Below are 22,086 nucleotides of genomic sequence, written 5' to 3' on the forward strand. Positions count from 1 at the left end.
GGACTTGCGGATATAAATATTCATTCTCTACGAATCGTGTTCCGACATAATTTAGCTGCTCATGTTTGCATACAAATATATACAAAGGAAGTTTTTCTTCAAAGTCATTCAGACTTTTGCGAACGCGAGCAAATGATAAAGCATCGTGTTCTGTCGCACTTTCTCCATTGTTCTTGCATCCCCGACGAGAGACAGATCTTACTACGTCGCAATTGAGGTAAATTTCACGTATATTTATTTAATTCAAGCAATATTGTTTTTTAATTTATTACTATATATCGCTTCAATTTATTATATATCGCAAGTGATTTTTAAACGGGAGACACATAAATTGAGCGTAATTCTTTCAGTGGCTTTTTCCTTATTTTTAACCTAACTGTCAGACGTATTTCTAATTTTATATTTAACGAAATGCATTTTAGTTTGAAATTTAATTGAATATTTCGAGTGAAACAAATGCTAATGAAAGTCAAATCTAAAATTATTTTTAGATATCTATTATTTTGATAAAAAAAAGTTGTTAGAATATGATATCAGACTAAAGAAAGTAATATTGTTACATTTTCAACAGTAATAATAATTTTAAGAAAAAATAATTTCAAGCTATATATTTGTAATTTGCTGGTTTTTAAAGCTATATGTAATTTTATTTTTATTTACTTTTATATTTATAATTATATATGTAAAATTATTTTAAAGATTAAAACATAACATACATATGTATATATTTATTTACAAATATATTTAATAGAAATGTACTGTTTATTGTTTTTTTCCTTCCATAATACATTTATTATGATAATATTTGTATGTGTATATATATGTATACATATGTACAATAATGTATGTCTTTTTATTCTCTCTTTTCATATAAAGTGCTGCAGTATGCATATTAATTTGATTAATGTATACATGTTTATTCCAATCAATATTCTACTAGGTCAGCTGTGTTATCAAAATGATAAATACATGTTTGTCATTGTATATTTCAGGAATACAAGGAAAATGTCTAATCTTAGGAGTAGCATATTTTTAATATTTTGTGGTAAGTAATATTGTTAATTTATCTTTTGAATTATATATCTTTAATATATTTTTAAATTTTATATAGGGATATGTTATGCAGCAGCATTGTCAAAAAAATCTTTAACAGCACCAACATTTAGCAAAACATATACGGTAAAAGGAACTTTGTATATACCATATGCAGAAATTCGAGAGCCTTTCTATGCTTGGTATGATGGCAACAGTGGATCTAGTCGAATTGATTATTATGGAGGTATTTTTGAAAACAAATATATATATATATATATATACATACATACACATGTGTGTGTGTGTGCTTTATTCTTCATTTATTTTTAATTTAGATATAGCCTATGTTATATATAAGCATTATATATAGCATATATAATGTATGAGCAATGTATATAACATATATAAATTTATTGTTCTTTATTTGACAGGAATGGTTAAGACTTTTCAACTGACACATAAGGGGCAATATGGAGCCAGCATAAAAATAGCACCTATTACTACTGAAACTGTTAATAATAAAGATACTTGTCTTCAAGTAAATGGCACTATTGATATGAAGATACAGCCTCAATCTATTGTTCCAGATACCTCTGAAATGGAGGTAAAAAAAATAGTTTTAATTTCATTTAACAATTTTATAAACATGTTTTATAAATATGTGAAATATATATGTTTAATTTATAAAAAATATATTTAACATACTTTTAATATATATAATGAAAGCAGAACTTAATAGAATGAAATTTATATATAGTGCATTGGTGAAGAGATGATCAATGGATTGTTGTGCGAGAAATGGCGACTTGTACAAGAAATTGGAGACAAGAAGAATAAATATACACTCTGGATACGTTATAAGGTAAGAATTAAATTATTTGTATGTTCAATAAACCAACATCTGCAGTGTATAAAAAAAGAACAATCTTTACAGAAATCACCATATCTACCACAAGTCAAGGAGCCTATTCCTGTAAGATATGAAATGAGAGGATTTAATAGTCTTTTAGGCTCACATTACGATCATTATTATTTGGAATATGATTGGTATTCCTTTGATAAACCTTCCGAAGATGTCTTTAAACTCACAGAAAGTATATAAAATATCTTTTTACAGTAGTTTGCTCTGTTAACATACGAATTTTTTTTAATGTTAAAATATTTGTAGATTGAATTTAGTTGCAAAGAAGATTATTTATTATTTGCAGATGCAACATGTATTAGCTTCCCAGGTCCAGGTGAAAAACACATATACACTTTTAATCCAATGCGTGAATTTATTTATAATTATGAGGATCATTTGCATGAAGCATTTGATATGTTCAAAAAGACTCACAACAAAGAATACAAGAATAACTTGGATTATATATACCGCAAAGATTTATTTAGACAAAATATAAGGTACAGTTCTATCAGAGAGAGTACACATATACATTATAAGGATTGTCGTTACTTTAGGCAAAAATTTTCAGATTTATCCATTCTATAAATCGTGCCAATTTGGGCTATCAGTTAAAGGTGAATCATTTGACAGACCGCAATGATCTTGAATTAAAAGCTTTACGAGGCAAGCAATACACTCCGGGTTACAAACAAGGTGGAGCACCATTTCCGCATGATATCAAGAAAGAAATCGCAGGTATTCCTGATACTTTAGATTGGCGATTGTATGGTGCTGTGACACCAGTCAAAGGTTTGTAATTCATGGACAATATTGTACTTTGATATACATACATACTAAGATGTTGTACATGTCTAATGTATTTTATTTAAACAGATCAATCAGTTTGTGGTTCTTGTTGGAGTTTTGGTACCACTGGAACAATAGAAGGTGCATATTACATGAAATATAATAAGTTAGTGCGTCTGTCTCAACAGGTAAGTAATTTATAATCAGTATTAGAATTTACAAATTTTTATTATTCTATTGTATGTGCGATTATTATAGTTTTATTTAGTACATTTTTGCCAATATATTATACAGGTAATACTAAAATATTAATGTTACAGGCTCTTATAGATTGTTCATGGGGTTTTGGTAATAACGGATGTGACGGCGGAGAAGATTTCCGTTCATATCAATGGATCATGAAACATGGTGGCTTACCTACTGAAGAAGATTATGGTGATTACTTGGGACAGGTAAATTATTTGATTACATTTATTGGAGACTGAAACTTGTCGGATTAATATAATTTGTAGCATATACAAAATAAAAAATGTGAAAATGATTCTTTTTAGGATGGATACTGTCATGTAAATAATGTTACGTTGACAGCTAAGATCACGGGATACGTCAATGTTACTCCACGCAGTGTAGATGCTTTGAAGATCGCCATTGCTAAGCACGGTCCCATTTCCGTCGCTATCGACGCCTCTCACAAGACATTCTCTTTTTACTCTCACGGAGTGTACTACGATCCAACTTGTGGTATGAGATTTCAACACTTTTATTACAATTTCTAAATTTTTTACAATTTTCTTTACTTAATTATTATATTCTTGGGTTTTCAAAAGGCAATACAGAGGATAAATTAGATCATGCTGTTTTGGCCGTGGGATACGGCACTATGAACGGAAAGAGCTATTGGCTGGTAAAGAACTCCTGGTCGAATTACTGGGGCAATGATGGATATATTCTGATTGATCAGAAAGACGATGATTGTGGAGTTCTTCTTGCTCCTACATATGTTACTATGTAAAAATACCTGTATTTCTTTATAAAAAAGAATGTATCTATATTTTTATTTCTAAAAACTGAAATATTATAAAACATGATATAAATATATTATAAATGTATATCTAAATAATTTATATAAATTACATAAATTATTTAGATTATATTTACATATATATATATATATATATATATATATATATATATATAAAATATAAATATAAATATATTTACATCATGATACAGGGCTCTCTAAGATTTTTAAGTATAGTTAATAAAAGTTTATATAAATATGATTAGAAAAAAAATTACGAGGCTACATAAAATATATTTAGTTATTTAGCTACGCGTTTCGTAATGAACATAAGCTATGTAATAAATTGTTGAAGATTCCACTTATACGTACTAGCTGAAGATATGGGAACTCTATATATGTAATAATATAGAATAAATAAAATGTTTTTTAATAAAAAGCATCCGTGGATTTTTTAAATAAGCATGTATATATATGCTTTAAGCAGAGAATCCTATATTTATCATAATAGAGAAAGTTGGTATTAAATTAATATCATATAATTCACGAATAATTTTTTAAATTTATAAATGAGTAATTTTTTTATAAATTTTAATTTTGCATTTTTTGGAACATATATATATACTTTTTTCAATTATATTTTTATTAATAGCTTTATTAACGAATAATACGATATATATGTTCAGAAATTTTTATAAACTGTTTTTACACATAACGATGTCAACCGTAATTATTAGCAACTATATTAATTCGTTTCTTTTTTTATTATATTAATTAATGCATTTTTCTTTTTGTCAAATAGCCTTGTACAAGTTCAAAATACGCGATATAATAACTATATAATATTTTTACAAATATATAAATACTTTTCCTAGAGCATGTGTGCATTTATGTCCAGTAAGAGCATGTAGTAATGTTTAATTGATATGGATATTTTTCAAAATATAAATCATGCTGTTTATATTTATAGATGCATACATACAGGCTAAAGGAATGTAGAAATTATGAACAGCATATGTATAAAGATAGAAATAGAAATGTATTGAACCGTTAAAGTAACTCTGTAATAAATTTACGCGTAGAAGTATCGTGATATATTAAGCGAACAATAACTAAAATATTAACTCATATAAAAAAATGACATTGATAGCGAACAAGTAGTGAAAATTCGTTACTCTCTGATAAAATTCGTTATCGTACATTAGTAAAAATTGTTTGATTTCGTTGTCATTGCAGAAGTAAAATGTAGATGCAGATGTAGATGTAGTGTAATTAAGTACATAAAAGAATAAGAAGGATATATGTATTATACTTTTCGCAAATTTTGTTTTAGTTTTTATAGTACATGTGCGACTACAAAGCCGACGCTAAAGCCAAAAGTCCGAAAGAATCTTGTACATAAATTTTTATATATCCGAACTTTTCTCTAAAATTTTTCGCTCGTTATCACTAAAAATCTTACTTTCATTCTATATCACTTGCGAACGTATCGACGTTCTATCGAGCTCGTGAAATATTTCGATATCGGCGAATATAGCCATGACATGGATGCTCTATAACATCGAGCCTCCTCTTACGTATATATTACACACGATAAGTTATATAGAAATGATAGAAACTGTTTCAGAGAAAGAGAAATACAGTCAAGCATGATTTCGCCGCTGGTTTTTCTTGCTTACAATTAGATCCAATCGTCCGTATAATCGAAAACGCTTCCTGGTTGTATTATCTCTTCGTATATACGTGTATTTTTGTTTTGATTAAAGAAACCCCATTTTTAAGGCATTGTACAGGGCTTGAGTATCCGAATGGCTATTTATTCTCCAGAAGGGAAAGTTGTGTGCTCGCGCTGCCGTCTCTTCATCTGAATCATCACCTATCACCACGTACGTACATCTACGTCCAAATCGGGCGACCACTCTACCGAAACAGCTCTCTTTCCCTAAAATGTAAAAAAAAATAATAGTTTTGTTGCAAAAGTAATAGTTAAAGAAAAGAAATTGTCGAATTTTTAATTTGTCTGTGAAAAGAGCAAGTATATATGTATCACTATATATACTTCTACAGCACGAAATATTGACAGCATGCAATATTCTTGAAAGCTTATCACAATATAGATATGTCCACTCCCAAACTATATTGTGCAATATTTCTATAATGATGCTAATATATATTTCAAGTTTTATTACATATATATTTCTACAACGTGAATACAATATTTACAAGATAATGCAGAATATTTGTCCTTCGCATAATATTTGTTTGTCCAATTTTTAAACAATTAATTATTCAATATTTGAATTCTCTGTGTTAGGATTGTATCAGAAATTAAACCGATAAAAAAATATTTAATGTTATTAATTGTGTTTGCAGGTTTTAGATATTCTCATAGTGCGTCACATAGCGAGAGATGTGATTTCATTATAATATAGCAATAATATTTTGCAACATCTCCAATAAAATATTAAATTTATAATAGTTGCACAATATTGCTGCAATATTTATACATAATATATCGCAATATTGAAATATTAATGCAATATTTCGTGCTGTAGGAGTATATATAGTGATTATATAGTTATTTGATTATTTCTTTGTTCAACATATGTAATTACCGATTTTGGAGGCCGAATATATATTTTCAACGGGGAATATCCCGCCGATGCCAAAGAGCAAGACCTTGGAGAGCGCGGGCACCAGCTGCGTGGTCGTTACCAGAATATTGATGCAATGATCTCTCTTATTGATAATGTTGAGACATTCGATGGCCGACGTCAACCATTTATCGGTCAGCACTTCGATCTCGGAACGCAGTTGTAACCACTGTTCGCGCTTGGCCGTGCCCAATAGGCCACCTACATTGTTGCGATATTTGGTATATATCTCCTTAATTATACGATAACGAAATGCAAGCTTCCTCATCCAATCGACGCCACCGCGTACACCTGACGCCAGACATATCCCGTTGTTCGCGGTCGCGCACTGGAAGCCATCGGTCGCGAAATTATAGGACGACAAGTCTTGCCCATTATCATCCGACGAAACGTCGTCTATGTGTACTTGATCACAATCCTATGGAGAAAAAAATATAGATGTTGAAGAATTTTTATAAAATTACACATATTCGCAAATTAGATATTAGGATACTGTCATTTATAAGTAGCAAAGACAAGCAACATATTCTGTATATCTTTTATCAAGAAAATATTTCCTAAAAAATAGTGTACAAAATATTATATACCAAATTTTAGTTATTAGATTAAGTGTAATGTATTTAGATATTAGATTAAGTGTAAATTAATATTTAATTAATATTTAATTAATACATTAAATATATTAATTAAACATTTATATAAAAGAATCATATATATGGAATTTTTATATATCTAGAAGAATTGCTCGGTATTTTTTTATTTCCAATAGATTATATGTAAAACTTATATTTGTAATAGGAAGATTTTATCACCTCGACATCATTGAAGAAAAAGTGCGTATCTGCCAAATTGAATATCATCTCTTCCATTCTGTATGCCGCTTGGGCCAAGAGGCCTGGATCTTTACGGTGCTTCGTAGCGAATTGACCGGTCAGCAGAGAATGAAACACAACTATGGTTTCGTCCAGGTCCCAGATGAATATACGCTCGGGACCGGCTTCCGTCGTATCCGCGGAACCGATACTATTTCCGCTTCCGCTCTGTCTCCTTCCGCGTCTGCACGGCTTCGTCGTCGCCACTGTAAAAGTGAGAACATTTGTCGAGCTCATCGATAAATATCCTTCATTATATATGAAAATAATGTTAAAATATTGCTCTACTATTTTTTTTCCAAATATAGACGTGGATTTCAAGCGAATGTTATCTCGTACTATCGCGTACACACACAATATTCTTCCATATATATATATATATATATATATATATATATAGAATATACATATCAGCTACTATATGAAAATATTGTTAGCAATTTTTTTGAAACTGAATATAACAAAAATTCAAGTTCAGTTGAAATGGCTAGACTCGCGAGTAAAATGTTTGGAAAACTGTTCAAAATGCATGGCACAAAAACAGAGATACGAATCGATGATGTTACCTTCGATGTTTGCCGTTTCCCGTGCGGTCAGATCGCTCGCATCGTGCGTCGTCGGATCCACAGTGAGCGCGGACTTTGCTGAATCTTCTTACGAAATGATTATAGTTAATTGCAATTATATATTTGACATAATGAGACATTAAACATACGCGGATGATTTTGCTTATTTTAAAAGCGGCGAAAGCATACAACTTGGAAATATTACGAAATATTACGAAACTAACATGACACACGTTAGCAGGGATCTTTAAAAATGTGAATTAATTTCTCGTTTAAGTAATTTATATATAAATATTTTATTTTTACCGATTTATACCACCATTTTTAACAACAGTTTATGTAAACATCGTATCTTATTTACTCCTTTGCCTACAGCATGATATTGCGGGAATATTGTTTTGCAAAATTGGAATATTGCATGCAATACTTTTGAAAACTTGCCACAATATAGATATATCCGCTCTCAAACTATATTGTACAGTATTTCTGTAATGATGCTGATATATTTCAAATCGTATTGCATATATATTTCTGTAATGTGAATACAATATTACGAGATATTGCAGAATATTTCTTATTTACATAATACTCATTTGTCCAATTTTAAAACCATTAATTCAATGTCTGAATACTTTGTGATAGGATTGTATCAGAAATTAAGCTGATAGAAAAATATATTTAACGTTACTACACAGAAAAAAAAGAATATTCTTACTTTGACAATATCTTTAGTTTCAAAATGTAAATCTTGAAATGCGATTATATTGCGTTAAACAAAGAACATTTGCTTGGATGAAGACATTTTTTATAGTTCAAGCGAGAAAAATATATTTTTGTTATTTAAGAATAATTTTCTTGAATGGAGAGGAACAAATGTTGGATAGAAAATAACACATGTTCAAATCGAAGATTATAATTTTCCTAGAGTTAAAATAATTATTTTATTCTTGAAATGACAATTGTAGTATTGAAATAAGACTATAATATTGTTGAAATTTAAGATTTTTTAATTCTTCCAAGAAGATTATAAATTGTTGCGTAATACATGAAACAATGAACACGTTCATATAAATATATAAGTTTTGATTTGACACTTACTTTTTTTCTGTGTAGGTATGTGTTTGCACGTTTTAGATATTCTCATGAAAAAAACTTGAATACAGAATAGATAACGTATAATATGCGTCACATAGCTGGGTAAGCAAACGAACTAGCGAAAGTTATGTGATTACATTATAGTATAGTAATATTTTGCAATATCTCTAAAATATTAAATTTATATTTGCACATTTACAATATTACTGTAATATTTGTAATATGTCGCAATATTGAAATATTCATGCAATATTTTAACAATATTTCGTGCTGTAAAAGTTATAAAAAATTTCATCTACGAAAGATAGAAAGAGAAAATATAAGAAAGCGCGTGAATAAAAGCGCGTTTAATAAAAGAACTTACCAGCAAAGTTAATGTTGCCGATGTTAAAGGAGGTCGGCGGCGCATGATAACCGGGTACAGGATAATATCCGGAATACTGAAGCGGTACCCTGTCATTTCCGTACAAACTACTGCTGTAAGCGCTATAGTCTAATTTCTGCAAGAGAAAATGGAAAGAGAGAATGTTTAATTTATGAAGGAGATATTGTTACGAGGCAAATTATTGAAATAAAACGTCACCTGGGTAGCCGATGATATATTTTGCGCGACGTTCGGGAATGTCGTCGTCCCGCTGTTGTAACCGGCGTAAGGTGTATATTGCGTCATCGAGGTCGATGATGTGTAAGAGTTTAGATACGTGCTTTGCAAGCTCGCGTTTTTCGAAACTGTCGTCGATCCGTAAGGCGGCGGGTTGTATAGACTACAAGTTGACAGAAGGGGTGAACAGAAGGATAAGTTTTTGCGGCAAAAATTGTACGCACATCGAATTAATTGCAATGAATTGATTGAATAATAATACTAATTTTATTTTAAAAAGTGCTGATGTTTTATCTAAATGCTCAAAATATACATTCATCCGACAAGTAAAATATTATCTTTTTTATCGTAATCATGTTTTTAAATAAAATTATTATTTAATTCGCAAACTACGGATTTATATCGTGCGAATTAAATACCTGTTGTAATATTGATTGGCATCATACAGGGACCCATAATCCGCCTTTTCCATTGAATCCGGATATTCCTGCTCCTTCTCCTCGGCATTCTCATCGATGTAAAGTTCGCCGCCGGGGACACTGTCATTTTCGGGACAATCCTGCACTTCGTTTTTAACTTCGGTCTCTTATATAAAAATAAAAAGATAAGAATGGATATGTCATTTATTAAATATTGTCTTTAATCTATACTTTTTTTAAGGATGATTAATATTAAATACCAAATTTTTCAAGTCTTTTGTGTTGCCATTGTTTTCGAGAAGTAGAAATTTAGAGTGAACGTTATGAAAAAATGACAAAGTGCAAATGCACCAATAGAATAATCACTCAGATGATTACTCAATTTTAATTATAATTTTTATTTCTAGATAAAGCATATATATCCTTCCCTCCTGTTTACGTAAAGATAACGACGTTCGATAATATTTAATTTATCTCGGCTCTATGACTCTATGTGATCATTTAATCGGTGCATGTTTACTCTACGTCAATGCAGTTGAAGATCTTCCTATTTACCATTGTTTGCAGCGCGAGGATGCTGTACCGAGGCTTCTGTCGAGGAAGACACGTTGCCAGCATTATCTAAAACCCCTGCTGGTTTCGTCGGATCATTGTCCTCGGTTAACATATCACTCTATCTGTATGACATAAATCACCTTTTCACTTTTACGCCTGAGAAAAAGATGAACAATGATGTAGCGGTAATATATAAATATTCTCTGCAATTAATCTGGAATAATTTAGCCCATACAGCACAGAAAGATTGTATACATTGCAACAATTTTTCACCGTAATATTGCAATATTGCAAATTCACTGCGATATGTTGCTGTGGGATTGCAACAATGTTAATATGTCCACCTTCAGGAAGATTGCAACGAAATATTATAACAATATTGCAATGTTATGAATTTGCAATAATGCATTGTGTATAAGAATTTTTGTTTCTGATAGATAAATATCAGAAGCATATGGACACATAAAATACAAAAAAGTTGAATTTAAATGTTTGTAACAGTTTTTTTATCTAAAAAATATTATATTATTAATTTACATAAAATTATATATATAATTTATATATATATATATATATATATATATATATATATATATATGTATAAAATTTATTATATGTAAATTTATAATATAATATTTCTTAGATAAATATTATTACAAACACTTATTTCAAGTTCAACTTTTTCATATTTTATATGTTTCCTATACGTTTTACCCTAAAAAAATATAATAAATAAAAGTCATCGGTTAGCAAAGGAAGATACAGAGATACAAAGAGTTAAAAAACAGGAGACAATAACAAGAGAGAAAAAGAGGGGATTTCATGCGCTCTTTGGTAAAGAGAGGAGAGTTATACCGGTTGGCGAAGTAAATTGATCAAAATCGAAATCGCTCGTCAGTAATTATTTTTATCAATCCATGTTATCCGATCCTCGCTAATCCGTCAAAATGATAATAGAATGAAGAAATAATTTATGGAGTTAATGCAGCAAGTTAAATTATGCTTTTAATTCGAAAATTATCAATATCTTTTAGTGTCTCAATATATATCATCTTTATTGCGAGAAAATTAAGTTTTAAGTAATCGAAATAATCCGTGAATATAAAAAAAAATCGTAGAAGAAGCAAGCAAAATCCTACATAATATATAAAGTTAATAAAATAATATTAATAACATATATTTATTAATATTAATATATTAATAAAGTAATAATGTATAATATAACGCTTTCGGTAATTTTTAATTTTCTGTAATTTTTAATTTTCTGTAATTTCTTAAATTTTCAATTTACATCACATGATTACAATTCAAAGCGATTCTACAGGTGAAAAAAGAGTGCACCTGCGAGGTCGCAGGGGTTCGCTCGCGTGTGAACTTCATTATTGTCTGCCAATTGCGTGTCGAAGAGGAGTGACTGGTCGGGTAGGCGTACACCAGGAGGCACCGAAAGCAACCAATGGAACCTCTCACAACACTTTACATTATGTATTCTTTATGTTGCCAAGTCACTATCTATCTGCACTCCGCCTTGTTGTGCGTGTGTATGTATACATATATACAATATATATACATATATATGTATAATATATACACGTATATGTATATATCTTTCTATATAAAATACCTTTTACACGAGAGCTCCTTCATACCTAAGTGTAACTAAGCAGATGTAATTTAAAGACAGTTTTTTTTTAATAAGAATATAAGTGTATCTTGTATATCTTGTCATAATTTTTTTCAATGTATAAAATTGAATAAGAATCGATACAAAAATTCTTCTAAATGATAATTCATATTATATAAATTGAACATTCTGAACGAGAGGCAGAACGTTATTGACTTGGTTGTTTTTTTTTTGTTGCTATATCATTTCCAAGATTTTTAATTATATTTCAAGCGAAGAATTTTAACTCTATCATTAACAAATAATTTTTCTAGATTTTCGTAGATATACGTATATAATACGCAAACTTTTGCAATTTTGCAAGTATCTCTTCTCAGCTACGGAATCGTATTAAAGTGCAATCGTTTGAAATATACTAGGTATTAAATTTGAAAAAAAATCGTAGAGAGAGAGGAATTATTTAATATTTTGTTTAATATAATACGCAATTTTTGCTTATATTTTTTAAAAATCAAGATGACAGTTTATTTAACTGAATAATACTCGTAGAAATGTTTAAGAGAACAAGATCTTTTCATCCGTTATTAGATTTAAATATTTATTTATTCTAAATTCATTTTTTTTTTTCAGGTATTCATTTTTTCGATATTTTCTACACGAGATCTCCTGCATATTAATCAAGGGATATATGTATGATTATTACATCACAATGCGACTTTGTCGCCACCCTGTATATCGTTATTGCTCATCTCGCCGCGCATATAATATACAGTGAGATGAAAGGCACTCTGCTTATCTAAACAAAAGGCTTGTACCGAAGTGTTTATCGCGGGCGAGTTGCTTAGCTTGCTGTCTGGCTGGCTGTCTGTCCGTCAACCGTCAGGAAAACGAAATGCAACGAAACGAGAGGAATGCCGGCTGCCGGCTCGCTCTTTCTCTCTCTTTCTTGCCCGTAAGACTCTTCAATCTCGGGTCGGCTTACGTCGTCTGACCATAAGAAAGAAAAGGTAAAGCAAAGCGCTAAGGATGGCTACAGTTCCTACAGTTTCTCGAGACAAAAGCTTTTTGTTTCGAGCCTACCTAGCCTGGTGTGAAGCCAGAAGCAAGAAATAAAAATCTTTCGGAGGGTGCGCCTCTCGAAAATATTGTTTTTCCGAGCTCCCATTCATAATAGCTTCTTGAGTACATTATTTCTCGAGCAAAGAACGTTAACCATTAAACGCTCTAATATCTGGAGATTTTTTCACGAGATCTTTTACCATTGTTGTAATTTAAAAAGAAAAAACTTTGCTTTTTCCACAAAGTGAGTTCTCTTTCCACAAGGTTCATGTCATGTTGTTCAAATTATTAGAATATTCTGATCCTAATTTTTAATTTACTAATGCTAATATATATACATATATATATATATATATATATATATATATATATATATATATATATATATAAAGCATACTAACAATACTAATTAAATAATTTACTAATAATAAGATACTTTATAATGTATACTAATTTTTTTATGAAACTTTATGTCCTAATTAAAATTCTTTGATATATTTTACTATAATTATAATTTTTTAAAGACATTAATATATTTTATTCATGTTTTCGTATACTATTGTCTATACTTTTAATTAGGTTTAATTTTCTTCTAGATAATCTTCGAAAAAAATAATTTTATTTTAATATTTATCTCCCTAGATTTTTTTTTTATTATTTCAGTTTTCGCAATCTCTCGTTATTAAATGATGCATGCAAGGATTAATGTTGAAACGATAATTTATTACGTCAACGTTACGAACGTATTTTGCAGAGAAACTCTCATTAACCAGGCTTTTTGGAGGGAATGTATTGTCTGATATACTACGCAACGGCCAATTAAAATACATTACTGCCCTAACGAGCCGAATGAGATGCATAAGTTACGCATGCTCAATTGATAATGACGTTTCACGCGTGTGTGCGAACGGCGGCTCTCTCGCCTCTAATACGAGAAAAACGTAACAATCGTAAAATTTTATCACGCGTTAAAACAGATTGGTATTCAAAATCCCCAGTATTTATCTCTTACTGTTGTATTATAAAATATCGAGGAAAGAAGTATAATTCTTGAAGAATTTTAGTAAACAAAAATCACGTTAGTGAAATATTAATGATATTTATTTAAAAGAATATTATATACTGTGTTTTATCGAAATTATAAAATATATAATTTTAAAGTAATTTAGAAATTATTAATACGAAAGGTAAATATTTTTGTCTTTTTTTCAGTTACATGCGAATTATAATTCTGGAAAATTTTAATGATCGATGATTGAGAATTTATGTAGACAAACCGACTTTACTTTTAGGAATGGATATTAAATCCTGGAGAAACTTAAAAGTTAATAATTGACAGCTGGGAAATTGGAAATTATGTCAAGCTAAAAACATGTGAGATTATGTCGTTCAAAAAAAAAATAAAGAAAAAAAAAAGATCTAATCCTGCATTTTTACATTCTTCATTAAATTCTATTTTTTATTAATAAACTCGCAACACACGAATCCACGCATTCGCGTGGCACAAGAAATCCTGATTCAATTCTCACCAAAATCTTCCTATCAAGGAGCACAAGGAAAAAGAGAGAAAAAAACAAATCGTCTCTTCGTGATAAGTAGAATTGAGTAAAGTTGAGCGAACCTTGCGTCCCGTCGTTCCAGATTCGAGATAGGGTATCCTGCGATGCACGTTCAAGGAAGCCTACGCTGATTCCCTCCCGAAAGCAGCATCATTATCCAGGGGGCTACGTAACGCGTGCGTAAGCGCCTAGGTGTGCGTTTGTAATTTCGCCAATTCACTTTTCTCGCACTTTTCGCGACCACGGGAACATCGTGTCGTTGCTTATTATCTACGGTCCACCCTGTCTGTGCGTTACGTTTCGCGTACCGCCCGGCATATAACGCACGCACAAAACGCACGCAGAGAAAAACACACGTCGTCGTGGAACCACGACGATAATAAATATCGGCGTCGATCAGTCGCGACGTTTGCGTTTCGCGAAGACCGCGGGCGGATGTTGGATGTCAAAACGACAGGTCTCTCCTGTCGCAGGATCACCGTTCCGCCCGTTCGCGTCCCAGGGGTTGCACCCCGTCGCACTCCGGGGAAGAATCCACCACTTCGCGAGGATCACGAAGATCGAAGGGAACTTTCCGCGCTTACGATATTTTCCGAAAAGCGATATTGCTTTTTCGCGGATCCTTCACGACGAACTACGCTACCATTGTGTTTCACCGGTGCGTAGAGTGCGTAAAGGTGTGCGTATATCGGCGCGGGCACTGCCGTGTGTGTGCGATATGCCGCGGCCTGTGGAGTTCTGAGCATGCGAAATGTCGCCTGCCACCCCCGCCCGGTGATCACGTGGTCGCCCGTTCGTTCGGTTCTTCTCCGTTGCACCTTCCCTTCTCGTTCCGTCTCTCTTTCTCTCCCTCCCTCTCTATCTCTTTCTCGCTCTTTCTCGCTCGCTCGCTCGTCTCGCCTCCTTTCGTCTCTCTTTGTTCCGCGCTCTCGCGTATTCTTTTCGTCCTTTAACCTCCACTTTTCTGTTCTCCTCTCTTCAGTCTTTTTTTTCCCTCTATTAGTCTTTCTATTCCTTAAATTATATTCTCCAAAACTGCAAATGCTCAGCATGTGTATGCCCTGAGAAAATCTCATCTAGGATAATATATATTGTATTGTTTTTTTTTCCCTTGCTCTCTTTCTCTCTCTTTCTCTACTCTCGTCATCTTTTCGTCTCTTTTTTCTTTTTACTTTTTTATATTTTATTTCCTGCATATTTGTGTGCAACAGTTACTAGATAAAACATCTATCTTGGTTGTTTCAGAATGACAATAAAAATCATTCGTCTGTTACTCAACCGTTCCTTATTTCTTTCTCTGTCTCTGTATTTCTTATCTTGCTCTAACTAACAGGTATTCTCATTAATTAGAGTGAGAGGAGATAACGAGCCATACTCATGGTAAGTGATGGCGCAAGAGATAAAGAAGGAGAAAGAGACGAAAAGGACGAAGATACAAAGATGAGAAAAGAGAGAAAGAGAAGTCCTAAACTAACGGGGAGAAAGATGGTCCTACTCCCTACATTCCCTCTACATAATTGTCACCTCCTGTCACCGTTTATTTGTACGAATCGCCCGGCAATGACGCTCCTTTCTGGCGCGGGGCAGGTTTTCCAAAAAGAACAGCGATTAAAAGGATCTATACGGGCGATCTCAGATAAGGGTCGTAGAATACGTGTTTTAGGATCTTACGAATTAGCGTGTAAGATAAAAGGAAGAAAGAAAGAGAAATGTCACTAACATTTCCAATGCACTAGTTTTACATGTAAAATACCCTGTATACCTTTTTGATTAAATCTTATGTTTTTTTCTCGTGCTAGATGTCAAAACTGCTATTAGTTGTATTTGATTTTGGCGTAGATTAACATCGAGCAATAATTGAATAATATAGAGTGAGTTAAAGAAACCTGACGATTTTGAAAATAAAATTTAAAAAATATAAAATATAACTTAAATATATTTATTTCTTGTCAGATAACAATAGGATATAAGAATGCCATTTATTATTTGATCTTATTTAATTATTTTAATTTAAAAAAATTTCTCACACTTATCAAATGTCCTCTGCATTTATTCTACATTGCTTTAATCTGTCACGCAGGTTCGCATCGCTGTTTGCACCATGTTGTCTAATATAACTGCAATTTTTCCCGATTTTCCTTGATCTTGAATTTGTTAATATACAGGAAAAATTACAGTTATACCAGATAATATGGCACAGTGTTGTGAACCTGCGTGATAGTCTACAGTCTACAGCAATGTAAGATAAATGCAGAGGACATTTGATAAGTACGAGAAACTTTTTTAATTAAAAAATACGGACGACATATGTTGCGAAAAATTTATTTTTTATTTTAAAAAATGAACAACATTAAGTAATATACTTAAATGGCATTTCGTATTCTACTGTTAACTGACAAGAAATAAATATTTAAATTATATTTTATTTTTTTTTATTTTGACTACGCCAAGTTCCTTTAACTCATCCTATATAATGCTTATTACAAAAATCAGAAAAATAATTGTTCCAAGATTGGCAAGTAGAGATTTGCGAAAATAAAATTTATTAAAATTCATCGGTCCCTTTTTTGAACTTGCAAATCATGACGCAATCTTTTTCTTCCATTCTTTTTCTCGAGAGGAAAGAGACGGGAAGATAAAGAATTCTCTTGACGGGAGGTCCACGCCATCGTCGAGGCAATGCGTCATACTCGATGGGTTCCTGGAAGAGGCGAGAATGTTCCCGTGTCCTTTTTTTCTTGCTTTATCGATTACGACGCGATAAAAGCGCCGCGAGATGTCCGCTTCCTCTGTCACTGTGTGACAAAACAAATTAAGGCCCGCGTCGTGAGTAAAATAATGGAGGGAGAGCAACGACCCGCTTGCGAGATGTTAAAGTTAGCCTCATTCGCAACCCATAAAATTTAAGAAAAAACTCATGTTAGTCACGCAAAAGCAAATTCAGATAAACTGATAGGAACAGATATCAATCTTTGAAAAAAACGAATTGCTTTTAAAATATTTTGGTGTTTATTTTTTTCTTTTCATTTTCTATTGTTTCATATTTATTATATCGCTTGTAAAATGTAAAGAGAAATTTTCCGTAACATTTTGCTTTTCTTTTATTAAATCTGTAATAAAGATACATTATTTAATTCTGTTAAAAAAGGTAATGAATAAGAAAAATTGGAAGAAAAACTAGAATTTTTAAAGTCAACATTTTAGAAATTTATAGCTTTGCAGAATATATTTTTTTTCTTAATTTTTTCTTAATTTATTTTGAAAAGGTTGTTTACACCATTTTTTTCTAGATAACTTCATTTTATTTAATGTTTTAGACTTGAAACCTTTTTACGGCTAATGTAACTGTAACAGTGAGGGTGAGTCTGCATTTTTCAAGGACGCTCTGACGAAGATGAGGAATAACATGGGCGGCAATATAATTTTCTGCATCCTATACCAACATCCATTGTACGTTTTCCAGCTTGATGGACTCTCAAATTTCGTTAAAAGTCTCTTGCTAACGTTACCATAAAAGCATCTCAAGAAACTTTCCCATTTTAAGCTCCGCTCTACTCTTCGCAATTGCTTCGTAACTTTCTTACATCCACTCTCGATAATATTTGATTGTTATATAGAATGTGCAGACCCAACTCATGAGAATTCCGCGATATAATTCTTGACCGATATAATTTTCAAGAAAATTATCCTAAAACATATAGAGCAACGATCAATGTGTTCTCGAGAAGATGTATGGCGCTCAACATCTTGATCACAGCTTTGTGACGAATGACAAAGGAGAATGCTTTTACATAACAGTGAGTAAGCGTGCGAGGGTCGGGAATAAGTACGGCTAATCCAACCCTCCAGTTTTTGTATTTTCACAATACATCGAACACATGGATCTTCCACATTTCTGAGAGATTGACCCGTTTATCTCTTTATTGAAATCGGTTGATCAATCAGCCTTACCGCAATATTGTCCATTTGCTTTAAATAAATACAAATACAAAATTGCGTAACTAAAATTCTGTCATTTAGAGGTGTACAGAAGTTAATTTTATTAGAGCTTAAAAAAGTTGCGTGTTTAATTTTTATAGGAAATTTATTTATCTGTGTACAGAGTGTTATATACATAATGATCTGAATGTTCTTTATTAGCAGATTCTCTAGCTAATATGTAATTATAATAAAGAAATCGAGGAAAGTCATTTTTTTGACAAATTTCAATTTTTCCATCACATATTCTTGTAACTAAATCTTGTTTCATATTTATTTTATATCGCTTATAAAATGTAAAGAGGAATTTGCCGTAATACGTCTTGCTTTTCTTTTATTAGTCCGTATTAAAGGTACATTATTTAATTCTATCAAAAAGGTATGAATAAGAAAAATTAGAATTTTTAAAAGCAACATTTTATTTAGAAATTGGTAACTTTGTAGAATACATTTTTATTAACTATTTAGTTGTAATTAAATCATCATATATTCTTGTAACTAAATCTTATATTAAAATTCTATTATAAATTCTACTACAAATTCTACTACAAATTCTATTGACTAAAAAATATTTTAATTGCACAGGTTTTGCGAAAAGTTTTTTTTTTCAATTGTTTATAACTTATAAATTATTGATGTCTCGACATTTTCGCTAAGAGAAAATCGTTCTAAAAAATCCAGTGATTTTAGGATATTATATAAAAGAAAAACGTTCCGCCGACAAATTAATTCAAAAAATTAATACTAAATATCTTTCATCGATCATTCGATGCTATTATAACAAGAGGTTTGTTACTCGTTTTCTCGAGTTTAAGAATCGAGATGGGATTAAAATAAAATGCTGATTAAATACAGAACTCTAAAGAGTCTCTTCATTCAATCATCTCTAGAATCCAACGCTTTCCACGTACGAATCAAATTTTCAACCTTCCTCCCGAGAGAGCTCGCGACTCTCGCATCGTTGCTACTCCTCGAGATAAGTGCGATACACTAGCTTCGTGAAAGAAATATCGATCTAACGTGCGACGGACATTATCGCGTTTCTCAGGAGTCACCCAACGTAGAGACAGCGGGTAATAAAGGAAGACGCGTAGGAGAGATAGACATGGCGTCGGCATCATCATCCTGTAGTGGGTTGGTCGCAATTGCACCGCCGATGAAAAGAAATGGCGGAATAAGGATTTTGGCAACATCTTTAATAAGGAATCTTTTTTTGCAAACTGTAAAAAAAAGATAAATATGTATATGTATATATATTTTTTTTTCTTTTAAAAGGCCTCTCTATGAGAGGCTTATGCTCTTTATCTCTAAGATATATTAATGTATAGTAGGCGTATGTATGTGACGACCACCCAGGTGTATGTATACCTCATTGTACCCTCCAGGAAAAATGCAAGGCCATAGAGACGTATACGGTGTCGTCGGATCTGCAAAGTGGGCCCTGAGGTATGCGTTTTATTGTTAATGCTGGATAACATTATTGTCTTATAATCCTTAGAATATAATATCGATCTTTGAGATCGCTATTTTATTCATCTTACATATTTTAACAAACAATTTTATTGTTGAAAAATATATCTTCTCTTTTTTTTTAACTTTATTTTTACCATTTACATTTTTCCGAAAAAGAAGGAAAAATTTAGTAAATATAAAAAAATTAACTTGACAGTTCAGCGGACCAAGATGTTGGACGATATAAAAATGAAGACTAATTCTTTATTATGTGATGTAAATTAATTTGATGATTTTAATAAGTCAGGCATTTTGTTTTCATGTTAATGTTATCGGTATTACGTAACATCGACGTTTGTTAGAGAATTCTGGAGAGAATTTTATGGGAATTCGTAGAATGCGGTTTATCGATCATAATCATTTAGTGCTTCGAGTGTTTGTTGTAAATCCTGCGGATGTCATAAATCATGTCAAGTTTATCTTTGGACGGAAAATTGCAAAGGGTTAACAGATAATATATACATATATCGGTACACTCGTCGTCAATGAGGATCTGAAAAAGATTAATGAGCTACCGCGTGTTAAACATATCTATAGAGCCAGTAATCAAGTTCATCCATCGGGGATTCCAGTTAAGATCGTTTGCATAAAAAGCGACCTTTCTTGAAAAATAATATCGCATTAAAGCTCAAGGGAAACACGTGACTCGTACTTACAATACGGTCCTGCAAAAGTGGACGTGTAGTAGAGATCCTGCGTGAGTTCGGGCCAAAGCTAAGTAAGCACGAGAGATATCTCCCCGTTTTACGCGCGGGTGTGTGGGAGATGAATACATGTGTGTAACGAGAAAATATTTCTGTGTTTGTGTATGTGAATAGGTAGATAGGTATGTATCACGTGCGTTCTCCCTTTGTTATACAGGGTGAACCACTGCTAAGGACAAAGGCATACTCGTTATATGTGACCGGCCGGGAAAGAAAAACCAAAAAGGCCAGTGAATAAATTGACCCTATCTAGCGATGAGGGTATTGAAAAAAAAAAGACTTTGTTCAGTAAGACAATGAAATCAATTATTTTCTGTTCGCATCTTATATACCAAATATGGTTTTAAAAAATTACACATACAGTATCGTGACACTTGGTGAAATTTATTATTAGATATAAAAAGTAGATGAGGAGGAATTTTCTCTATCGAGATTTCTAATTTACTGTATATTAATATACGTTTTTCAGAGCGTGCGAATTAAGCCGTATTCTCGGTATCATCCTCAAATTCCGCGGGAATGATGAACGAATGATTTTCGGCTAGGACACCCTGTGTGCATGCAACGCAGGCGCAGGCAGCTGTCACCTTACACCCATGGAGGAGGAGAAGGAGGAGGCATGGGGCTGCGGCGGCCATTCTCAACTTATCTCTAGGATCTTTGTAAACATGTCGTGAAATCCGAGTATTCTGACAGTGGCGTAGATCACGGGGTGGAAAGGATCTATCGGGAGGCAGGGAATTAAAATCGAAAATCGTTAGCGTCGCGCCGTGTAATTAAACGCGCGAAGATCTCATCTCTGTGCTTCAGAGATTTTATTTATTTATTTATTTTTTTTTTTCGTTAAAACGCGAGCAAAATTTTCATGTCAATATTTACGTAACTGCGCAATCATTTTTTGATGCCTGAAGATCAGGGTCCTCGCAGCATCGCGACGCCGCATGTGGTTCCCCTGACAACCGGGATCGCCAGTGGCAACGTCACTAAATGGAGAGCGCATCTTTGTTCCGTGCTAATAAAAAGGACGCGTTTGTGGACACTTAATGTCCTAGCGATCCTTGTTTAGAATGTGCGCTTAACGATGTTGGAAACTATATAGTTGGGAACTGGAATGCCACATATACTTGGAATTGTGCTGACTA

General features: G+C 32.1%; 2 protein-coding genes across 5 annotated transcripts; one reads left to right on the forward strand and one right to left on the reverse strand.

Annotated features, from left to right (window-relative positions):
• The first annotated feature begins 84 nt into the window (after nt 1-84).
• On the forward strand, nt 85-4,185 carry 26-29-p (C1 family peptidase 26-29-p). The gene is made up of 12 exons (XM_072886322.1): nt 85-217; nt 993-1,045; nt 1,112-1,279; nt 1,467-1,639; nt 1,793-1,897; nt 1,970-2,129; nt 2,244-2,436; nt 2,508-2,728; nt 2,813-2,913; nt 3,046-3,177; nt 3,277-3,466; nt 3,553-4,185. The coding sequence occupies exons 2-12, from the start codon at nt 1,006-1,008 to the stop codon at nt 3,735-3,737; spliced, it is 1,668 nt and encodes a 555-aa protein (XP_072742423.1). The 5' UTR covers nt 85-217; nt 993-1,005; the 3' UTR covers nt 3,738-4,185.
• Nucleotides 4,137-15,468, reverse strand: Eya (eya transcriptional coactivator and phosphatase 2). 4 transcript variants are annotated; one of them, XM_072886344.1, is made up of 9 exons: nt 14,813-15,468; nt 10,509-10,630; nt 9,954-10,119; nt 9,517-9,697; nt 9,298-9,433; nt 7,839-7,925; nt 7,213-7,478; nt 6,362-6,818; nt 4,137-5,688 (listed from the first exon to the last, which is right to left on the reverse strand). In XM_072886344.1, exons 2-9 carry the CDS (start codon nt 10,618-10,620, stop codon nt 5,507-5,509), a joined length of 1,587 nt encoding a protein of 528 aa, XP_072742445.1. In that variant the 5' UTR covers nt 10,621-10,630; nt 14,813-15,468; the 3' UTR covers nt 4,137-5,506. The 4 variants fall into 4 exon arrangements, with proteins under 4 accessions (XP_072742445.1, XP_072742454.1, XP_072742436.1 ...); XM_072886353.1 differs by having other exon boundaries at nt 7,839-7,922; nt 10,509-10,664; XM_072886335.1 differs by having other exon boundaries at nt 10,509-10,664.
• Nucleotides 15,469-22,086: the final 6,618 nt, after the last annotated feature.

This window comes from Anoplolepis gracilipes, chromosome 1, assembly GCF_047496725.1.
Source record: "Anoplolepis gracilipes chromosome 1, ASM4749672v1, whole genome shotgun sequence".
Lineage (NCBI taxonomy): Eukaryota > Metazoa > Arthropoda > Insecta > Hymenoptera > Formicidae > Anoplolepis > Anoplolepis gracilipes.